At 39.0% G+C, this 24,675-nt stretch overlaps 1 protein-coding gene across 1 annotated transcript; it reads right to left on the reverse strand.

Annotated features, from left to right (window-relative positions):
- Positions 1-1,563: 1,563 nt before the first annotated feature.
- On the reverse strand, positions 1,564-23,421 carry NEDD1 (NEDD1 gamma-tubulin ring complex targeting factor). The gene is made up of 14 exons (XM_010216521.2): positions 23,286-23,421; positions 21,075-21,169; positions 19,580-19,696; positions 18,214-18,354; positions 13,696-13,925; positions 12,887-13,088; positions 11,801-11,987; positions 9,018-9,149; positions 8,780-8,827; positions 8,168-8,397; positions 7,415-7,571; positions 6,911-7,067; positions 2,934-3,000; positions 1,564-2,270 (listed from the first exon to the last, which is right to left on the reverse strand). Exons 1-14 carry the CDS (start codon positions 23,419-23,421, stop codon positions 2,166-2,168), a joined length of 2,004 nt encoding a protein of 667 aa, XP_010214823.2. The 3' UTR covers positions 1,564-2,165.
- Positions 23,422-24,675: the final 1,254 nt, after the last annotated feature.

The following is a 24,675-nucleotide window of genomic DNA, read 5'->3' on the forward strand; positions in this document are numbered from 1 at the left end:
GAGGTGACCACAGCATTTTGTTCAGAAAGGTTAAAACAAACTTTATTTTACATACAAATCAGATTTGTGTATCAGGCAAGACATACCTCTAGCATAGCATATTGTGTCTGTGTAGCATATCACACAGTATATGATCACTTGTGCTACAGCAATCCCGAGATATGGGGATCATTCTTGCTATAATATCCTCCACTTAGGAGCTAAGGAGTACATCAGACAGTTGGGAGTATATCAGAGAGTTGTGAATCAAGAAAAGTTATCTACAAGCCAAATACCCAAGATACTTGTCTAATTCCCTGCTGTAATCTGGGTATACTAGGAAGAGCACTTGGGGAACAAACCAAGAGATTCAAATATGCAAAGTTACTTTGTTAACATTGCAAAACATGTTAAAGAACTGTGAGATACTTCTACTACGTTCAGATACTATGGTCTTGAAGAACTGTGGTTAATAATGTGTCAGTTCAACTTAACACACCTCACAAACTCACAAAAGTGTTCTCTACACTTTGTTAAGCTATTAAAAATAATTTTGGCTTACGTGGCTTCCTTTCATCCCAGTTATACATTATATAGAAATATTTTTAAAAAGCTTATGAAAGCAGTCATTTTAAATCCTGTTTGCAATATTGAAGAGAACATGAACATTCTCATTTTGATACAAGAATAGTATTTGTCATTGATTGGCATTTAGAAAAATAAAGTATCAATCGTTTTCTTTAAAAAAAGTTACAGGAAAGATAGAAAAGGTAGTTTTCAACAAATAGTTATGCTGCAGTTTTACAATATTTCAAATAAGTTACACTATATACTATGGCTTTGCCATTTAGTGGAAGAGTGCCATGATGCATTTAAACATTAGCTGTACCTAATTAACTCAGTTATGCTTCCAGCCTTTTCAATTTTTAATAATTATTTGTTTGGGGGGGGGGGGAGGGCAAATATTAGTGGGAAAATTAAGAGGCCCCCAGAAGAATTTAATTCCAAGAAGCACTTGTAGCAGAGGCCTTCTAGAGAATTTTCATTTGGAGTCTGGATAATCTCTTGGCACTACTAAAGGGCACTCGAAACCACCTATGGACTTCAGCAGAGTCAGGACTTCATAGTGACCGCTGCTTCACAAACAGGAACATACCTGTCTGGCAGCACTGCGCTCCTGGGCTCAAGATTCCTCCTCAGCATCACTTGCTGTGTTAAGCATACAGCTGAGAAGAGCTGGATTTGGTACGCGGCTCATCTAAGGGAAAGGCTACGACCTTGCTAAAACAGCAAGCGTCAGAAATCAACAAAATGCTGATATGCAAAGTTCTGACCACCAGGAATGCAAAGGAACGAGGGAGAAGAAAAAGATCCTTAAGTCGGAAAGACCCCATTTACACAATAATATATTATTAATGGCTGCGTTTACTTACATTTTGAAGTCTAAAGCTACATTCATACTTGGGCAAGTTATGAAAATATTCAAATATATGAAAATAAAAGAAATCTAGTTTCACAACTAAAGTTGTAAAAAAATTTCATCCTGTGGTTGAGGATTGCATTTTCAGGAACAAAGCTCATGCAGACAAGTACATTTCAGAGTTATGAAAATAAGCAAGGTAATGGCACTGAATCCAGGAATATTTCTGAACTCTAGTTTTACTCAGGATAGAAGAGTTGCCAGCTGGATAGAGTTATGTAGTTTCCAGCTCCTTACAAACAAAGTTATTGTCATACAGAAGATGAGCTTTCTCCCCAATTATTCTCCGAAAGTATCTGAAAGGCAAGCTAAAATGATTGTTTGTGACAATAGTAAAATAAAGAAGCAAATAGGAAAACAGGTTTCTCAAAAAGTCTTATGAAAGATGCATTTGTCCTCATTCATTTTGTTTATAAAAAGGCACTTCACATAGCTAAAACTCTGGTAATGTATTTATCCTTTTAGTTTTTTCTGTTAGATGGATGTATTTCAAGGTGGTTACCGTGAATATGTGAACATTTTTATACATTATTTATCTATGACAAATTTTAGAATTAAATATAGTATCTTACACCATTTATTTAGAAGAAAAGATTCATGTTCAAGATAGTAGATTTTCATACAATGTTTCAGTGATGACGGATGATCTGTCATAAGCAACAAGATGTAGTGAGTTCATGCTAATAAAATTAGCAGTGTGAATCTTTCAGAAGTGAGTCCTCAGTCTTTTGTTTTCTTCTCGTAATCTCTCAATTTCAGCTACTAAGCTTTCATTTACAGAGTATCTTTCAAGTAAGGCATGCATTTCATTCTAGAGAAAAGAAAAAAAAAAACCCTAATCAGCAGCTATAAAGTTCCCCAGTTCTACCTTATCCATTTTTATAACCTTTTTGAAAATTAAGCAAGCGAGATAATGCTGTCTTTAAACTTTTGGTATGAAAAGTGAGATTTTGTTATGCTGACATACAATATTTTGATCATTAATACATTAGTGAATATTTTATCAAAGCATATTTCACACTTCTACAGGAAGAGACTCTATTAATGCAGTTGCCACTAAATTGCTCGGTCTTTTTAATGGAGACCAAAAGAATAAAGATGCATAAGAAGGTAAAGGTAATGAACAGACACGTTTCAGCATGCATGCTGTATTGGTAGAAGAAGTTTTCTACTTGAATTCTAATTCCATCATATCCCAGCTCCTGGTCCTTTCCAAGGGACTGCCGAATTTACTTGCCCTTTATCTTTTCATATCTGAAATATGGAATTCATGATACCTACCCAATGCATATGGTCCATTTATTTATCGAGCCAAAAAGAATTTTAATATTTAGGCACATTTTGCCCTTCTGTAACCTGGCATCTTGTGGTTCTTAATGAGCAAAACTGATTTTTGGTTTTGACTAAAGTAGTTGACAGTCTATTCCTAAAAATGAAAGCTGTGAATCCTTCCTGCACTGCTTTTTGTACATACCAGCTGCATGTGGAACTGTTTGATCATCTCCACTTGCAAATTCACAATATCGCGATGACATGCTTCTCTGGAGGGGGGGAAAACAGCAAAAACACAACGCTTAGTTTTATTTAGGAAGCAGTAACTCTTCAACTCCAAATGTCCAGGACTCCACACTCCATGCTCATTACATCTTGAATTAACAGACTTAAAACTCTTAAACCAAGAAACATGACATTTTTCATCCATTTTTTTGGTCCACGAAGATTAAGGAGTGCAATATTCTTGCTTAAAGACATTCAGCTTGTTTAGTTTTTCCACTGGCAGATATAACATGCCCATAGCCTACAGGCCTACTTTTAACAATGCAAATTAAAAAACAAAAGAAATGCACAGCAATTTTTAGCAAACTAGTTTTACACTGCTTTTTGTCTTTAAGACAACAACAACCCCTCCCGCCGCTCTTCCTCCTCTTCCCCTCCAGCCTGCTTCATCTTAAGAAAAAACTGGGAAGCGAAGCCCTGAACACATTTTCTCAGCTGCTCCATCTCCTTCAAACTGTTTTTAGGCATCCACTATTCTTCCTTTTTTCATCCTGTTTTTCTTATCAAATGTAGATGGAGCCATATTTGTGAACAGACTATAAGTCTGCTCAAAAAACTTTACATTTCATACACTTTATTGCCAAGAATCAAATAACTTGGACAGTGGAAGACTAAAAACCTCTATCAAAAACAGTCTTTACACCTAAAAAAAAAAAAACCGTCTTATGCACACAGTGTCATCATATCACAATCTTATCTAAATAGAAGCTTTCAGTGTCACTCCAAAGCATGATAGTGAAAAAAACCCACCCCAAGACTTTTAATAATTCCCTTTTACTATAATTTTAAGAGCCTTATGAAGATAATGTAATTTTGTACAGGATAAACTCAAAAGAAAGAAAGAAAGAAAAAAAGCTAAAATTTTAATCTAATTTCTAGGAAAGTTAAGTTTTGGATCCCACATCTCAGAACTCGTTTTGCAATTCAAAAAACAGCCTACGGTATTTTGAATGCATAGTTGTACACATATGCGATGAGAGGAAGAAAGGCTGTCAGATTCTCATATTAAATTTCTACGAAACACGCATTATTTAAAAATTACTTGAGCAGTAAATGATATTCACAAAAGCTAATGAACTGCAGTTTGGAGAGAAGCTATTCATCTTCAGCTTTCTTCCAGCCTTTAGATCCTGAAGAATTCAAACAAAACCATAACCAGGGGCCAAGACATATTCAGGGACCTCTATACAAATGCTACTACCAGAACCTTTACAGCAAGGCCAAGATACAGTTTTGCCTCCTAGCCCCACATCTCAAAGCCTGCAGGATTATCACATCCTGCCCTTTGCCGACAGGCAGCCCCTATTACAACTTATTTCACAATTAATTCTACCTGCTCTAAGGAGCAGCTCAGATGTTACAAAAATTCAGTGGCTCTAGTAAGGCGGGAGATTTTTCTCACAGGCATCACTGCCATTCAGTCTCATTCCCTTCACCTGAGGCACCAAGTTTCCACCCCCTGAATCTTTATTACCAATTTACAAGCTTCATCAGCAGACATTGGCTTATTTGACAGAGCTATAAGTAGCTGTTTTAATGGCTTCCACCACATGTGGTGGGAGAAGTGAAGCCTCTTCTGCTACTGCCTTCTACTCCCCTTTTCAAGTGCCAGGCCAACTAACACACAGCCTGAGAGAAGGGGGGAGGAAAAAGGGTAAGTTTGCCAAAGGAAGCCTTTGGATCTTGGGAATCGCCCCAAGAATCCTGAAGGCAACCTGGGTGTGGGTGAAGCACCTGTGAGTGCTTCACTGGGAAAGAGAATATCAGTTAATTCTGTAACGATCAGAAGAATAATAATATTACAGCAAGAACCAAAAGAAAAGAATGAAGAGTAGTTGTAATAAGCAACAAGTCAGTGCACACTTATAACAGAAGATGATCAAACATCTGTTGAGGCAGGAACCCTACAGAAGGCGGCGTTTTGTGTAGCATCCCACGCTGCCCACAGAAAGGAAGGCGTCGAGCAACGCTTCGTTAGAGCCCCCTTTATACAGGGCTGATGCAGTCCACCCAGCTGGAGCGAGCACTCAGCGCCAAATCTGAGGAACCATTAACACAGGAAGCTGTTCTGTGACAGAGGAATTAATGAACTCTCATTCCTTAAGGATATGGTGACTAATCCACATTACATCCCACATGATACTCTCCTCCTCAAGAAAGTGACATACTGCACTAATTCTGAGTTATGGGGGGACCAATTAGCCTGGCAGCCTCTGCTACTGTACAGTCTCTTCCCCTGCAGCAAGCACACTAATTTGATTCCTTCTCTACTATCTAGTCCTCGGTTTCAAGCAAAATGGAGGATTTTTTTAATTTTCAAACCTCTGGTCCTTACAAATTTGGTCGAAGTTCTCCAAGGGATTAAAAAGCTAAAGGAAGAACTGACAACAAAATAAACAATTTTCAGGACATCAGAGGCAAGTGCAAGGTCCTGCACCTGGGGAGGAATAACCCCAGACACCAGTACAGGCTGGGGACTGACCTTTTGGAGAGCAGCTCTGCAGAGAGGGACCTGGGTGTCATGGTGGATGACAAGTTGACCATGAGGCAGCAGTGTGCCCTCGTGGCCAAGAAGGACAATGGGATCCGGGGGTGCATTAAGAAGAGCGTCTCCAGCAGGTCGAGGGAGGTGATCCTGCCCCTCTACTCAGCCCTGGTGAGGCCGCATCTGGAGTATTGTGTCCAGTTCTGGGCTCCAGAGTACAAGAGGGATGTGGAGCTGCTGGAGAGAGTCCAGCGCAGGGCCACAAGGATGATCAGGGGCCTGGAACATCTGCCCCATGAGGAGAGGCTGAGGGAGCTGGGCCTGTTCAGCCTGGAGAAGAGAAGGCTGAGAGGGAATCTGATCAGTGTCTATAAGTACCTCAAGGGAGGGAGGGAGGAGGATGGGGCCAGCCTCTTTTCAGTGGTGGCTACCAACAGGACAAGAGGAAACGGCCACAAACTGAAACAGAAGTTCCACAGGAACTTAAGGAAAAATTTCCTAACAGTGAGAGTGACAGAGCCCTGGAACAGGCTGTCCAGAGAGGTTGTGGAGTCTCCTTCTCTGGAGATCTTCCAAACCCACTTAAGACATTACCCTATGCCACATGCTCTAGGTGACCCTGCATGTGCAGAGGGGTTGGACTAGATGATCTCTAGAGGAGAGACGATCTCCCTTCCAGCCTTAGGGATTCTATGAAAGTGCAACCTTAGTGGATGCTGAAAGCTGCAAACAAAGGGAAAAATCTTCAAAGGGAAAAAACAAGAAAATATCAGGCTTTTTTTTTTTAATCCTAGGTATGAAGTCCTTGATACTCACTACAGAAGATGGAAAAAAAGATTTTAAATGAAACTGTTCCTTGCTAAATCCCCAATTTATGCTCATTTGGCTTCAAGAAGCAAGTGGATTTTTTGCTAGATGGCTGCAAATACAAGTATTATAGCATAGACATTGTTTTATGTAAAGCTTTGCTAATAAAAAAATGCCCAGTATTTCATGTTGCACACACAAAGCTAACACAACTCAAAACCACTGCAATGTCTAGATCAAACTCTCCAGTGTCAACTTTAAAAGAAGAAATGTCCACTACAGACTGAGGAAGGTGGGAGAGAAATCAGTACAAGGCTTCAGGAAGTAATAAGGACCTCATTATGCAGATAAGTTTACCATCTGAGGAGTACTCAAACACTCATCTTAAAAATACATTCCAAAGCCATGCACATAAATAACCCTTATGAACATCAATCTAATGAGGCATCGTTACTCAAAATGAATAAAATTTCCTACTTATTTCTCCAAGACTAAGGCTATCAATGACATTTCTTGATGCTAGTAGGAAATACGCTTAATGATAAACATCTTAAAAAGCAAAAAAAAAATGAAAACAAAGTGACCTGAAAGGATAAAACTACCTGAAGTCATCCAGCGTCTCTTGTATCATGTTCTGAATGAAGTTTATTTGTATTGATGTCAAAGGTGCATTTGGTCTGTTGCTCCCAATGGTTTCTACTATTTTTTCTGACAGTGAACTGGCAACTCCAACTGTGACAGGCGATGTTATCTTTGGACCTTTATGACAAAAAGAAAACAAACAAAAAAAAACCCCACAAAATCAGCACACTTGGACTACAAAGAATGTTTTGTGCGTTTTGGGGCTTGTCAATTCCTCCTATTAGCTATGGAAAAACAAAACAACAACATTAAAAAGGATTAGATTTATAATGGCTTTTTTTTTCTTCCCTCTTTTCCTCCAGAGGAAAAGGGATGAAGGAATTAGAGATGTCCTAGGGGCCTAATTGGATTTACAGAAAAATCAAGATTGGATATTCTGATTCACTGCTACAATAATTTTATTAGGTTTTTCTATCAATTCACAATCAATCAGTTATAAAACTGGGCAAAACTGATTTACTTACTTGCTGAGGTAGTGCCATTTAGTGGCAGATCATACGCAAGACTGGCCTGAATATTCTTTACTAATTTCTCATTTGTGTCAGGAGTCTTTATAGCAGTGGAGGATAGTGGAGGACTCAAAGTTCCGGATTCTGCACTTGAAGAGCTCAGTTTTGGAAGCTGACAATCAAAAAATATACATATACATTTATATTTAAATGTATACTAAGACACACATTTATTTCAAAAAGCAAGATCTCTTAAGAATTGATCACCTTAGACAAACACACAATCATGAAAAGGCCAGAATGTCTTAACTTACAGCACAAAATTTTTGATGTGAAAGTTACACACACATCTCAAACAAGGAAAATGGAGCATGGGTCTCTACAAAAGCCTTTCAGAGGTGTTTCAAGAAGAAAGAAAAAACTTTGTGGGAAACAGGTGAGAAAGGGGACAGAAGAAGGGAGAGTGATCTAGAAAGGACAGAAGAGACTATTTGTGGAACCAGCAAATGATCGTTCTGAATTTTGTAGAAAAAGCAATCCGCAAGCTAGCTCAGTTTTGTTTCACACAAAGTTTTATGATATATAAGCGTGCATTACTGAGGGACAACATATGTAAGCTGACAAACACTTCTACCAACTTTTCCCAAAACTGTGAAGAGAGTTCGAAAATGAAACTAGCTGGGACACTATTAAGGGTTTTTCTTTCAAGTCTTCTAAAGTAGTCAGATTCTAAAAAGACTAAACCTAACAAGAGTTAGTAGAGCATACCTGCTTTACAGCTTCTGCAGATTCTTCTTTTCCAAGATTTATTTTCTTAGTGTCGGCCTCTGGATTTGTATGTTCTTCCTCTTCTTTAATCGGAGAGGCCACAAATACATGTAACGGGCTAGACCGTATCCCTTGTGCACTACTGACAACTGGGTTTCTTTTTACTGGGAAGGCAGTGGGGAGCTGTGGGAGAAAATCCAAACCCGAAAGGTAGGACTGAAAATCAAGACCTAAAATGAGAAGGGAAGGGTGAGAGACAAGGTAAGAAAAACAAGAAACAAACAAAACCGAAACAATCAAAAAACAAAATGAACAAACCCTGCCAAAAGCTTCATATCCAACTTATGCTTCAGCTGTTTTTATAGAAGAAAAGCATGAAAGAGTCTCTATACATCACTACAAAATTAAGGAAAAACAAAATCATGACCTTTAATTTCCTATTACCACATGTTGCGCTTGAACTCTTCCATGCACTGGACAAGGTACATGAAAGTTAGTTTGTCTCACCGCATGCTTCCACTGCTTGTCTGCTTCAGGATGACAAAGTCAGCATGTAAGAAATAATGAAAGCCTCCAATACCACAAAGAAAATTACAGGGAAAGTGTGCTTACCATCTCCTTTTCCTGGAGGATCTTCATTTGCTTTACTTGAAATAATATCTACAAAATACCACAAGTTTAAAAGTGTTTATTAGATGAAATCTACATCAATATTCACATCACTGCATCTATCATCATTCAAAGATGAATTAAAATGCCAAGTAGGTACAGCAATCCTTAACACAAATGCCAAAAACGTAACGCTAGGCAGACGAATGATTCTTTACAAATGTCAGTATTAGCAACTTACCATCTCTGACTGGAGAAAATATATCTCCTAAACTATTGCGACTCAAATCATCAAGATTACTCGAGTCAGTACTTCTCCCATGATCTGTTTCTTTAGATGGAATCACATCCAAGCTACTGCTGCGAGGAAAGCCTTAAAAGGACAAGAGAATTCACTGACATTTTCCAGAATGTACAAAAATAGTGTATTTTATCCCTAAATAATCTCACGAGCAGCGTGATGCCCCACAGCAGCTTATAAACTTATCAAGGTTCTAGAGGATCATCTTTAACTTCCTCCTATGAGCTCTCATCTCAGGGGAATATAACTAGGGATCAAGAGTAAGATATAATTGGACCGTTTTCCTCTCTTTAAAAATAAGAGTTAAGAGAATGCACTCATTTTTAGATAAATGCATGATATCTACAGCACACTTAGGATGCACCGGGTGAAATAATGACTAGTGAACACACCTCCTCCCCTTGGAAGGTGACCACAGCCAGGTGTCAGCATTTAAATTTATTACACAAGAAGACAAGTCTGCTTCAGGCTGGCCATTAAAGATCCTAAGAAAAATTCCAAGAAACATTTGTTTTGGGCTCGCTCAATGCTAGGATACCTTTGCTTATTTCCAATATTGGGAAATTAGGGTGGAGTTACAGTTACAGACAAGCAAAATTTATTTCCAGACCTCCCCCAAAATAAAAACTTTCAGTTTTTGGATACACAGCAGCTTGGACAGTTGTCTGCAGAACAGAAGCATTTCTTCAGTCAAAACAAAACCAAAAAAAAACAACCAAATCAACATAATTATTCAAATTACAGTTTCAGATTGACACATTGAGAATTGAACTGTTAAACACCTAAATAACTGAATTCCTTACTCTGGAAGTGCCTGCATTTTGCTTGTAAAACATATGTGAAGAGCAGTAGAACTACTCCACAGCTAAAAAGGTGTTGCCCACACGTACAAAAGCTGCATGTGATACCCACCTTATTGACAGAACAGACAACTCCCCACAAAGTACTGTTAACAGAGTCTATTGCTTCCTCTCTGAGTGAGATTACTCATTCACATGAGCTAAATGTAACCGTGGATTACTAGAATTCACCATGCCTTCACCTGGGACGTGAGTCAGGTTTAAGATTTCAATTTTAAATGTATTGATGTATCATGTTTTCTACTCCTTCTGATGCGGCACGTGACACATGTCTAAGATTTCACTTGCTAATTCAGTAAATACTTGGTACATTGAGTCAAACTAGAAGTGCATGATCAACTTACACCACAAGCTATGGAAGATGGACAAGGAGAAAGCATAAAACTGGGTAAAATCTTTTATGTATTATTTTCCCCAGCTTCCACTAATCTAAATGTCAGACCTAAACTGGTAGATGGCTATCAAATACATGTTCATGGTAAGCCCGTACATCTCCTCACATTCACAATTCACTAATATTTTGGCATGCTAATAACGTATCTGCAACCAAAAGCTCCAGTTCCCAGCTGTGTAAATGGGCCTTTTTGGTTTTGTTTTTTACATAAGCTATGAGACTACTGAATGCCCCACATTTTTCCAAAGCTAAAATCCACCTTTAGGATGTATGGTAGCTTCCAGAGAACAAATGCAGTTCATGGTGTGTCTTCTCCCCTCCCATTTGTAAGTTTAAAGATTGCATCTTCTTAAGTACATGGGGGTGCTTACTTTCTAAAGTCAACAACATTCAGCTTATTGAGAACCTACTATTTAATAGAACATTATTTTCTAAAACCATTAGTTATTATGAACTGACCTGTTTAACAGATAAACAGTCATTGCATTTTCAAACACTGATAATAAAGCATATTTTATACTGAAATAAGATTTCCACACCATGCAGTAATGTTGATTAGCAATACTTTTTCAGTACATAGAAAGCATTCAGCTTCACCTTGTGCTTCACCGCATACCCAAGGGAGGTCATTAATCTGTGTCCCTATGGACTGCAATGGCTTATTGCCTAATTAGTGCTGCTAAATGCATTTCTCCTTACTTAAGGAGGGAGGAAAAAGTGCTGTTGAATTCAAATGACTTGAAAGGTTATCCAAAACTAACACACAGCGTGATTGATTTGACAATATTTTCAGAATTCTTGACTTAAATTGTAAAATCTCCTCCTAAAACTTTAGTTAAGAATTTAAGAATAACGACAGTTTGTAAAGAGCTTGTTAACTTCAGAAGTATAGGCAGCGAGGAGAGTTACACAACTAACCCAACTTGTAAACACTATTTAACATCTTTCCTGCCATGTCTCATACAACAATACAGTTAAGTTCCTGTATTTTGAAAAAATCTCAGATACAAGTAATAAAATCTCTTTTTTTTTCATGCAAGGAGTCCATTATTCCTGTTTATTGATAAAACCACAAACCATTAGCTCTCTATTTCATAAGGACATTGTGTCAGAAATCATATTCTGTATCTAAGGATAATCTATACGTCAAAATACAAGGGATATCCCCATGCACCATAGTTTTCTCCTTTAAAGCTCAAATATATATCTAAAATTCTGGACCTGAAGCAAGAACTTCTAAACGCTGACAGGTAGGACCCAATTCCCGTCCCACATTCTCCTTGTTTTATGAGGAAGGAAATAAGTAGGAAAGGCAGAAGAAGGTATAAATGCACATGCATTCAAGCACACTTTTGCAACAAATGTCCATCCCTTGATTCATTTTTATACTGTGATGGTCAGGGAACAAAATATGCCTTCTATCTTCTACTCTGCATCAAAGGTTTTTAAGAATAGGAAGAAGATGCTACCTGTTTTGTCCAGAAAAACATCTCCTCCTTTATTCTCATTTGGCAGAGCAAGATGAGGTGAAACTGCTGCTGATGTATGAGAAGTTGCATTTTTTATGCCAATATTTTGAATTCCTCCGAGATTACTACCAGATTTGACTTCTGCTCTTTTGGATAAAGGTTTATTTGAAGAACCCTTAAGGTTAGACTGAAGAAAAAGAAGAAAGAATCAAGATTATTCATTCAGCTAAAAGTAGAAATACACACTAATAGACTTTGGGTTCAAAACACTAAAAGACTTCAGTTCAAGTTGTAAAATTTGCCTGACATATGTCCCAATTTCTCTTTAGAAACATAAAAGGACATATTTTCATGTGAGAGACTTCCGTATTATTATGTGAATATCCTATGGACCTGCAGGAGGACCTCCACAGACCCTAAAGTAACAATGGAGTGAACTGGATCTAGTCAATTTTCATCTTAGGCTTAGTCTTAGGAATAACAGAAGAGTACATTTTTAAAAGCCACAGAGGGCTAATGATTCCATTTGGAAAGTTCTTTCTCCAAGGAATAAGCACGTGAGGCTTTTGGTTCAAGCGGAGCCCACTTATTCTTGGAAAAACCTCATCAGGTTTGCCAGATTTAAGAAAATTGATTCAATTCAACTTTTCTTTAATCAATTTCTCCAAGTTTTACATACACCTGTACCCAAGAAAAGCAGCTGTGGGTCTTCCCTTTTTGTGAAAGGGGCAGTACGAGTGATTCTGCTACTGCTGACAAATGAATCTTGGGTGCCACTAATTGATCTGCAATGGAAACTTATTCACACAAAAGTTTATGACTACTTTATAAGTCGCTCTCATCTGTACAACACAACTATGAAAAAGGAAATCTTATGAAAGCTTTGCATTAAAAAAAGAAAAAAAAAAGTTAAAATGACACTTAAGATGGAATAGTTTTTCTTTCTCTATCGGTATGTATTATCTTAGTTGGCGACTATGATTCTCAGAAACTGAGCATTAGTGTTTTTCAGACCTTAAATTTGTTTTGCTTTTATTAATCTACATACTAAAAGTAAAATAGAAAGCTTTAATTATTTATTTTTACCTTGGAGGAAGTGCTACTGTACTGAAGACGTATGCATTTCACACAGCCTTTGTGAGCATTAACTGTTTTTACTGGTGAGGTCAGTTTTCTTAAGTCATATTGGTAGATTTTACCCCGGGAACATCCTATAGCCAAAGTAGTACCATCAGGCATGAAATCTACCGTTGTCAGAGGAAATTCAGCTACTATTGTTGTCAATAATCTTTGTATAAGAAAAAAAGATAGGATAAAGAGGCATTAGAATTCATTACCAAGAGAGTAATTTTAAGATCAGACTTTTCAAAACGAAATACCTAAAAGATGAGCTTTCATAATGTAGCTACTATTTGGTAGCTCAGCTTCTTCGGGGCCAAGTAAATTCAGTGGAATATCTTAAGGAGCAGTACATTAGGTTGGCTGTGTTTTGTTTAGCAAACGTCGAGGTGGCATAGGTCCCAAAATATTCACTGGAGCGGGATTAAGTCACCTCCCTAGCACTTCTGATACCTACTTTACTTACAGGTGTCATCACACCAGCTCTGAGATGAACTTCAGACCCTAGTTTGCATCCCCCTGCTAAACCCCTCCAAACTACAGATGAACTCTTGTGTTCATTCAGCTAGAGCAAAAGGACGACCCACAAGAGAACCAAGGTCCCACGACACCCTGCCCTTGCCATCCTTCCCTTTTACTGTGCAGCCCCATCACCTACACAACCACTGCTTCCTGCTTTCTTATCCAATGTTTAATGTCACAGTTGAACACATTTTTTTCAATTAATAAAAAGTCAATAATCATCTTAGAAATTCAAAGGTCTTCGATATACTCACTTTTTACTTGATGTGTCATAGAGAATAATTCTTTTATCCAAACCTACAGTGACAAGCAGCAATTCGTTGACTGGAGAAAAGCAGATTTCTGAAGCTGGTGCTTTATGAGTATTTTCAAAATTATGATAGGGGTTCTGACTATTCACATCCCACAAAGTTACAGCTCCACTGTCGGAAACACTGCCCAGCAGAGATTTCTTAAAGGAGGAGTATTTCAGGTGTCGAATAGGCTGTAAAATGGACATAAGTAATGAACTCCATCAGTAGTAGTAAATATTATTATAGATAACAAAAATATAGGAATACATTAGGAATTTTGAAGTTACCACGCATTAGGAATAAAGATTTTACAGTAAATCACACTAGTCCAAGGTCAGCCACTCTACAGAATGTTCCATTCGCATTACAGTCCCATTTCTGCTGCTGGGGGACAGGTGTTATTTTGAGCAGCTTGCCCAGCAGTGTATACGACACCCAAAAGTAAGGGGTCTGATTAAAAACAAGCAAACAACCCTCCCACCTCAAGCACACACATTTGTGGAAAAGGTAAGATGACAGACTCAGTCTAAGGCGGGTTGATTGCCACCACAGCCTCCTTGCATCTCTCTGAATATGAACTGTACTTGAACACAGCCAATCCAGATCTCACATGATACTCAAAACATTTTACTACTGCCTTTTCAATGGCAATAACACTTCCTTTTCTGCTGTAAATATTTTTTCTAGAATATTCGAGATAGCATTTTCTTGTGTAGTTCAAGTTTTCCTGGTTTTATCTGCCTTTTTATAAACTCCAGTCTCTCTTTTCCTTCCATTGTGAATTTTCAGTTCTTAGGTCTAATACCAAAAGCCTCAGCTGTGATCGCCAGTCTGGGACCTTGACTTCTGTAGTGTCATAGTTGCCTCATGCCCGTTTCTTTAATTCTTTTTGAATATTGGATTGGATTTTAGATAATCCTCTTCTTATGGGCATCTTTGAACTTTGTGTCATCACACCCCTCCTTCTGAAATAATCATTACTGAAAATATCAAACAAGATTAGCTGCTGCTAACCCAAACAGCCACTGTCCTTTCAATGCTACCTACTGTCTTTCAGCCTCATTTCCTTTTCCAACCTCCATCCCCTCTAAAATTTTTCTCGAGTGGCACTGAACTGAAAGCAGTAATTGTCTGGATTAGAATAAAAGCTATCACATTTTATTTGTCTAGAAAAAGCTACTGTATTATTTTGGTACGACACACATCACAACATACTGTATTGGATTTTACTGCATGTTCCCCTTCATTTCACTGGAGCTATTTGTGCCTCAAAAGCCTCCAACCTCATTTCTAGCACTTGTATTACTTGCCACACTGCAAGTCTCATTGCTCCACAAAGAAGCAGTATCCTCAGCTGAGGATTCAAAAGTAATGGAAGACTGCCATGTCTTAGAACTAACTTTTCAAAACTGCAAAAGAGAAATTCCTGTGAAGCAAGTTTGCCACATTTCAGTAAGTGCAACTCCTGATGACTTCTTGGAATTCCACACATACAGAACTTCCAGAAACATGTTTAGCACAAGGTGCTGAACTTGCAGAAGAGGGAAATGAAGCTCTCTTTCAAATACTTTCCTGGTCAGTGTAGCACAAGAAACCATACACATCTTTTTGCCTTAGCTGTGACTGCAGCAGAGTTTCTGCAAACAATGAAGTACATTTTACCTTTAAGCTTCCTGTTAAAACAGGAAATTAAGAGAAATATAGAAAACAATTGGTTCACTACTGAAAAGGACTGGTTGTACTCAGGGCTTTTCAATGTTGGAAAACAAAAGCCTAAAACTAAATCAAACAAAAACCAGTCTAGCATCATAGATTATCTTATTCTAAGATACTATAGAGCTGCTTAAGCTCTTTTATACCTTAGTAAGCCTTGGAGGTGAGGGGGTAGATGTAAGCACAGTTGATAGCTTTAAAAGCTCCAGACTATTTCCCTGTAAGGAGTGAGCAGAAGCCATCGCACATCTTTACAAATCAACCAGCTGTTCAAACTCAACTAAATTCTGTTGCTAGGAGAATAGCACCACATAGTGAAGACTTGGACAAACCTTGTGTTTCAAAACAAACTTTAATTCACCCTCACAAGAGAAAGCAGATAAGAATCTAGTAGTCTTAATGAATACCAGCAGCAAAGAAACTATGGGATTGACAAACAAATCTGTACATGAACTTACTCTGATAAAGCACACGGACATTTCCAAATCAAAATCAATTAACAGACTACAGGTCAATACTCTGAATTGGATTCTATGAAAAGAAAGGCCTTTAAAGCCTTTGGAAGTACCACAATCTTGAGCCATTCTACTTCTTGTAGAGCCTATAGGATGACAGAAATTAACTGGCAAGGAAACTGCATTCCTTTATGCCGAACCAAGCAGAGACAAGCTAGCTTTTATCTATCAGGTTTCTCTGACCTGACATTCCCCAACTGAGGGGGGGAAAAAAAAAAGTTAATATGGAGTTGTGACTGTTATTAAGCCAGACTCAAGGAATAAGCAACACAAATACCCTGCTCAATTATTCAAATTTAGTTTTATAAAACTGATCCCCTAAGCTATAAATTTTTTGAACACAAACGCCCTCCTCCCCGCTACATTTTTAAACAGAAGTATCCAAGTCTTCAGTTATTTACCTCACTGCACAATTGATTCTGCAATTCCATAAAAGTTCTCCCCAGAAAATTAAACACACAGCGACTTGCACGTATAAGAGTAAAAATACCACTCAGAACACAAGATAGGCTCATAAACTAGCATTTTCAAGTAGCCCTGACATTACACAATTACAGCTCAATGCCATTTAAATTTAAGGCTATAATCGAGTAACTTCTCCCCTTTAGAAATTGCTATAAACCCTAGGAAGTGAAAAATATCTCTGAACCTGGAATTACTGTGATTTAACACTTCAAATATCTTTAGTCATCTTAAAGATCACTTAACTTTATAGCAAACCTCTTGATTTCATCTGCCAAAATAGCTATTCACAGCATCACTTATTCCTACCCGCTTTTTGGTAGAAAGAGTTGAATATATTAAACAGGATGATGAATCTTTCTCCAAAGAAATTTAAAATGTCCCATTAACCAGCAGCATAATTCCCACACTGAAAACTCACCTTAGCTGTATAATCCATCTGTGAGTTTCCCTGCAGCCTTTGTCTTATACCCACATTTTTCAAGAGTTCATAATAATCAAATCAGAAAAATGAAGTGACTACATACAGAGATCTTTAAGATCAAGCTAGGTATGAAGTACAGTTTCTCTTCAGTATGAATCTACAGTAACTCACCAAGGACACTGCAGCACCCCAAAGCAGAGATACACTGACTGTAATAAAGATTATTCAATACAAAGTATATCACAATGCCTGTGATGCTTTAAATATTCTTCATCAGCCTGTAGTGTTCAATGACAGACAGAAAAACAAACAGTAACTTGCTATTCCATCCAAGATGTTGCAATGAAAGCGCACTCCCAGTAACAGAATACTACCAAACCGTAAGTTCAGTACTCCCTGCAACTCTAAAAGGTCAGGCTTAGGACAAAAGCAACAACTGACATCCCTCAGGCAGCTTCTGCCTCTCTAAAAATGACCTAAAAAAGAAATAAAAATGCCCATAGCACAAACACTTGCCTGTGCCTAAGACCACACTCACACTGAGAATTCACACTGCATCTTTCAAAGGGCCAACACAGCTGATTTGCTACTACAGAAGTCCTTCTATCAAGGCAATTCCCCTAATGGTCCCACCATTTCTGCAGTATCTGTGGTTCAGTAAGAAAAGGACTGCAGTGAACACCACCACCAAGGGCCCTTGTGCAGTACACGTGGCCTTTTTTCCCCCAGCACAGTTTTCCTTCAAACTACGGTTGTTCACCTAAGTGGGTAACCTAAAATCTCAAAGGTTCTACTCTTGAACAACTGTACAACTGTAAACCTCTGATTAATTACATTTAGCTTGTGTTGAATACAGGTTTATATTCTTCCCTACTCTACAGATGATTCTGTTCACTTGTAAATCTGATTTCTCTGGATAGGTCAGAACCTAGGCTATCCACATGCACTTCGCTCTTCATGACAACAGGCACACAGCAGAGCACTGACATTCTGTTTAGGCTTGCAAGGCTGACTATTTTCTGTTCTTTTCTAAGATGTGTAGAAGTTGGTTCTTACGGCAGCAGAGCCTAGAGCCTACATCAACTAAAACTGGCTGTTCACTGTATATAAACAGGTACATGTACCTGAGAAGTTATGTTAGTTATTTAAGATTACAACACACTCGAAAGGCTGCTTTCTCAACCACACAAGGGCACTTGAAAAAAAAAAAAAAAAAGACACACAGAGATAAAACCTGAAAAGACGAGTGTAGTGAGGGCTATTTCAAAAGGAGAAGAGCTCTCAAAACATACTCAATTTCAAACATTCATTTTGGGGGGAAACTACTATCAAAAATCTGATAGTAACTCAATACATACAACCCACCTGACGGCTGCCAAAACCAAAGGGAGTACTTGATAAATTGGTTGTAACACTGTGTAAAATGATTTCACCACTCAAAGATCCAGAAGCAATGTAGCAATCATTCCAATTATATGCAACACACGTGACTTCATCTTTGTGATCCTATAAGGTAGAGAGGGAAAAGAAGGTTAGAGAACTTCAGGAAAACTGTCTTCCTTCCTAACACTTTTTTTTTGTGGGAAAACTTCAGTTTGATGTTTCTTCCAGACTTATCTCTAAAGATTACTTTAAGATTATTCTGGATTACCTTAGAGAATAACAAAATATACAGGAGATCAGCCTTTATATTTTAACCAATGTCTCCTTGATTGTTTTCAGAAGGTTGTTTTAATAAATTACCAATGATGCTTTCATTAGATGCAGTGTTTTAATAAGACAATCACAGGGATCTCTACCACATCTATCATTGTTACTTTAAAAGTAAGGCCTTTCCAAAACCAACACTGATTTCATGATGCTTTTAGGATCAGACCTATGGATCTGATACCCTACTGGCATTTTCCCCTGCATATATCCCCTTTCCCCTGTAATGCACATATCTACCAAATAGCTTTACAGTATCTTCGCTGCAAATGATTATATCTTTCTCCATACATTTGGTAAACACAATCAAGCACTTCCAGACTCCCTTTTACAAGGGTAAAAAAAGATATTTAAATGATTACTTAGTAATTTTACAGATTACTTAGTAATTTTATTTAAAACTCTAACAACCTAAGAAAAAAAATACAGCCAAAATTCAGAAGCATCTTTGTGATCCTAAATGAATGAAGTAATCAATTCATGATATCATAGAAAATAAACTAGACTGACATCACTTTTGTGCATCATGGCAAAATTTTAGAGAATTCACTGTATCAGTTAGGAAAAAGATGACTAAGCCCTATTTTTCCACTTATGTTCTTGCTTAAGCAATTCTGAATACCAGGAGTTCAGTTCTTTTCAAGAGCACCAGAGTATCCTACACATAGAAAGGCATTTGCCTGGTTGAAGCAACAGTTATCTGAATTGAAAAAGTCCTGTCAGAAAACATCAGTTCAAATTCTCAAACTAAAAGTCTATTCTGAAGATTTAAAGATATGATAGCCTTATATCCTGAGATGCCAAGTCTAGACAGCGAGCACAGTCGCTAAAATCAGATTGTTATTTATAGCACCTAAAGAGCCCAAAGTTAAACAAGATATATATGTGTGCTCGCTCCTGTCTGAGAACTTGAGCTTACGGATCCGTGATCCAGACAAATGGCATTTTCACACTGGCAGGAAAATCCTGAAGCTGCAAAGGCCACAGGTTTTCCTGCAGCCCAGCAGCAAACTCAAAGCATTACCTTGAGACTACGGTGGAGTCTCCTGGACTTCAGATCCCAGATATTAACAGAGTTATCGAGGCCTCCACTCGCAATGTATAAACAGCTGGAACTTAAAGCCACACACGTCTGTTTCGCCTGATAAAAAACAAAAACCAGACAATATGTTAAAGAGAATTAAGAAATTTACTCAAGTCTACTTAGAAGTGTATTGACATATATTTTCACCTTTATTAAGGTGACTGACAAAACTATTGGCACACTACAGTTACTTCCCTTCAGCAAGCAATTAAAAACCCAGACCAGTCTGGATACACAGAGATTTAAACATACAAAGTAATAAACTCTCAAATGCTCTTCTCACATTTTCCCATCCCTATTTTGAATTCTCTTAGTTCTGTTTTCTTCAATATGCATTTTCACTTCAAATTACAGTTCTCTAAACTGCAATCGTCTATTTCTGTTGAGCTATAGAGCTTTAAACAGAAAACCTTAGGTTTAAGGAAAAAAAAAAATCCTTAAAAGAATATTAAAGAGTTGTCTAGGTCATGTTCTTCACATTTCCTAAACATTACAAAGAATATTATAGCAGCAAGCTTCGTAATTCACCAAAGTGCTTCTTTTTAAAGTGATCACTGAAGTGCCAACTTTGGAAAAAAAAATGTCAATCTTAATGATAGAGCTATACAGAGGACAAATTATTCAGTTCTATCACATCGAAAATTCACTTTTAACTTCTTGAGACTTGAAATAAGAAAAAAACAAGTCCACCTAATTATTCACACGGCAAAACTGGAAGCAATTGCATTAGGTTTACATGAGGTTGAAAGAAATCTCTATGGCAAACACTACACCTTTGAAAGTGTTTGCTTCCGCAATCCAAAAGCCCAGTTTTAACAAATTTTCAGAATATTCCCATTCCAAGTTACCTTTATAATAATTACCTAAGAAGAATAATCAGCATAATTCATAGTATCCAACAAGTCATTCAAGCAACCATGTTGAGACACTCTTCTAAACCCAAGCCAAGTAGTGCCATGCTTCCTCCCAAGAAAAGATTCTGCTACACCAAGTATTTGCAGAAGCCAGCACCTGCATGGTCTAGGAATCATCATTATGCAGGCTCCTGTATTTTAGAAATATGCACAATCTGTAGGCATGCACATTTTTGACAATTTAAGTTTGAAAATCCAGGTAAAACTTCAGCTGTGATTACACAGATTAGATCAAGCCTGAACCACCAGCTACCCCATCACTTAAGGGCTCACCTTATTGGAAAGCCATGAGCACCAGGGGCTGGATAACTGCAACTTGCTTTTCACTAGCACGACCATTTTAGAAGCACTATTCCCCACTCTCTCCTCTTAGCCATTTCACCTATATACTTGTAAACACTTCCAGGTTCTGAGCATGTGTCGTAACAATACTAAAATTAACGTGGCATGCAGAACAGATGAGATGCAAGCAGTACACAGGGCGGGATGGATAAAAAGGGAACAGCAGTAAGAATACTTACCCCTTCGGCTACTTCAAAAAGCGGAATAGGTTTACTTTTACAGCTTGAAACAACTATCTTATCACCAACAGCAGAGGCAGTAACCAGGAAGCTATCTTAGTCACAAGTTAGGGACCACAACTGTGCAACACTGCTGTGTAGCAAAAGCAACAGCAAGTCTTCCTTGTTAAAAGAGAAGAGAATGGTTAAAGAGTCTTGAGTCTTGTACCTTGAAGAGATCTACATGCTTTAGGAATATTTTCCATTTGCTATTTGAGGGGAAAAATAGAAATGTAAGGTTGTTTAAAAACAGGCTGCTTTAAACAGCCCTTCATTAAGAAGATCTTAGAGACAGTTTGTCCCCGCTCCCTCCACAAGGCAACTTCAGCCCTTCCTTCCCAACAGGAGGCAGTGCGAGTTCTTTCAGAGAAGAGAGAAAATATCTGGTAGGCAATATTTAAGATCTCTCTTCTGCTAGGCAGGTTACTCAGGCTGCACTTTTCCCCGCTATCCAACCACCACACCGCAAAGAATGAGCTCCATTTAGCACTGGAGCTCCAAGGAATGTCTGTTGCTTTTAGAAGACTATGAATTTAAATAAAAGTCCTGTCCATAACATTGTATCAGTTCAGCACATAGTTTCCGGAGTATAATGGATATGTTTGCTGATTTGTTTCCCTCTGTATTGAGGGCAAAAAAAAAGCCTCTATGACACCAAATAGATCAGACAAAGAAGGAAAAAGGCCTGCAATAGAGAAAGGTTTGCCAGAAAGACTGGCTTAAGTTTTGAAAAAGACACACAGTATGATGTGGTACCTCACAGAAAATTTGGATGGATGCTGATCTACAGGTAACTAGAAACAAAATTCTCTGCTTTCCTCAAGCAGCTAGGGAACTACCACTGTCCCCTATATTGGATTAATTGAGCAATCACTTACATCTTTAGTTCCCCTAAATCTTTAGGCCAATGCCCATAATGATTTTATGCTGGTTTACTTAAGAATAAAGGGTAACTGTTGGATTTACCACTACCAGAACTAGCAGACATATTAGTGCTTGCTATTTCTTCCATCATTTTAAGACAACATTTTAGCTTACAAAATTATGAACAATCAACACTAAAACCAGAATCAATGCTTTACTATAATGAATTAGTAAAACACAGAGTAACACAGTCATTTCAATTTCTGGGAGTGATAAGCAGACAGGGAGTGACAATAGCTCAAGCTTACTAAAGTTGTCTATAGCTCAAGTTTACTAAACAGCATATACTAAATAGATGCTTTCTAGTATGTTCCAATTTCTTTGGAATCTCTGTAACCAAAACATTAATTTCTACTCTGACTATGGTAACTTTTGCCTTCTCACATACTCACTCCCTTGCAGACTTAGAGGACTGATGCATTCAGAACTTGGAGGACATACATTTTCCTTTGTCAGCGTTCTGCCTTTCTTTTACATCAAGAACAGGCACTTTTGCTTTTTCCCCCACAACAGCCATATATCTGTTCACCTGACACTGCTCCATTTCCATGCAATTTCTCATATGTTCATATCCTACTTGGCATCACGTATCATTATCCTATAACAGGCTTCCAAGACACAGGTGAAAGGTCTACATGGACCAGATAAGGCAATGCTATGGATGGATGGATAAGATAACATTTGTGCTGCTTCTGTAAATGCTACAAACAGTGCTCATAAAACCAGTGCTCAGACAATAAGATACTTAAGTGCATTCTGTCAGGAAGAGGCCATTTCTACTAACAGAATCAGTGAGAAACTGTTTAAAAAACAGAGTTCCTCACAGTTTTCCTCTTTACACTCTACGCAGCATCTTGCTACATCAGCAACTGCTTTGTTGAACCTTATCAGTAAGTTAAGCACTGCTTGAACACGGATACTGTAATCAACCACTAAAGAAACCACTAAATGAGTAAGTTTGCTGCTGACAGGCAATTCAAGCATATCACCACCATTAAAAATGTGCTAGCCTCCTAACGGAAGGCTAACGTCTACTGAAGCACTAACCAGCATGAGTTTATTTCATAAGGCTTTTAAACACAGGCAACCACAAGAAAAAATCTTCTCAGCATGTAAGGATCTTTATGTAAGACTTTTCAAGACTAGAGAAAGCCTGTCAGTTAGAGATAATTTAATAATAATATTTAAGAAAAAAAAATCACTGCAGTTTTGAAATCCCAGAACTATGACTAAAGCAATAAAGGATACTGTTGCTGGCCCAACACAGCGAGCTGACTGCATGGGCAGGCGTGTGCGGGTTGAACTGCTCTACCACAGTCACAGACGAGGAATCCCATATCTTCACGTCCTCTCCCGAGGAAGCAAAACGGACGCCTTCTTGCATGGCTGCACCTACGCATGCAAAAATAAAGAAAAATTAAAAAACAGTCCACGAGTCAAGGAGAATTTCATCGATGCCATTTCATACTGTTTTCTTTATAAGATGGACATTTAGTGGAGGAGTTACAGAATTATGGAGTTACAGAATTACCACCATTCAACTCAACACACTGCTGAAAGGTGCAGACACTCATTCACATGTTTTAGTTGCTTTAAGTCGTGCAGGAAACATACGATTTCCTTTTCTAAAAGGAAGGCATCAACCTTTTTGTGCTATCAATACAGCCAAAATCCAGAAGTCCAGCTACTACAAGAGACAAAAACATTTTGTCTCCTTCGTGCTCAGAGATATTCAACACGGAGTCCTGGGCATATACGATTCACCTGTCAACAGCAGATGGAGCTGCATGAGCAGGCATCAAACCCACTGTTGCAGGGAAACATTGGAAGTTTGGACCTAGGGGGCTCACGACCCCGCAGAACGGGCAAATCCTCAAAACTAAACGTCTAACAGCAGAGCACGAGCGGCAGTAGGATGCTTTTCAGTGCTTCCACAAGGCAACCAAGTTCCACTGCCTTTTTTTTTTCTCCCCCTGACAGCCGTCGTTCTAAGAGTTAAAACCAGACTTGCCAATTCCAGACATATAAAGTTTATTCCCGGGTTTTTAATCTGACTGCTGCAAAGCGAGGAGTTGAGAGGCGAACCTGTCCTTCACCTCAAGGCGCAAGAAGCAAAAAAAATATCTCTTTTAGGCAGAGGGGCTTTTGGGGTGTCTCTATACTGTTTTGGTTCACGCATCTCAACGCGCTCGGAGAAAACGCGCGAAACTGAGAAAAACGGGTCAGGAAAGCGGGACTCGGCCGCCGCCTCGGCCGGGACCGCGCCGCCGCCTGACAACCGGCACCCACCTTCCCCCTCACCCCCCGCCCCGGCCTGGCCTGGCCTGGCCTGGCCTGGCCGCCCCCGCGCGCCGGAGCCCCCCGCCTGCCGCGTTGCGCCTGCCGCGTTGCGCCCCGCCCCGCCGCGCCGCGCCGCGCACCTGGCCAGGTCGCCCGGGCCGGGCCGGGCCGCGCTGCGCCGGGCCGGGCCCCTGGGCCTGCCCTGCCCCCGGCGCGGGAGCGGCCCGCGCGCGCCGGCCCCCGCGATTGGCCCGCGCGGCGCCTGCTCGCAGCTCTCCCCCGGGTCCGCCGCGCACTCCCGGCCAATCAGCGCCGCCGCGCGCGCGCCCGCCCCGTCCCACTTCCCGCGCGGCCTCCA

Source organism: Tinamus guttatus, unplaced genomic scaffold (assembly GCF_059628265.1).
Source record: "Tinamus guttatus ecotype Peru unplaced genomic scaffold, ASM5962826v1 Tinamus_guttatus_pri_ptg000472l, whole genome shotgun sequence".
Taxonomy (NCBI): domain Eukaryota; kingdom Metazoa; phylum Chordata; class Aves; order Tinamiformes; family Tinamidae; genus Tinamus; species Tinamus guttatus.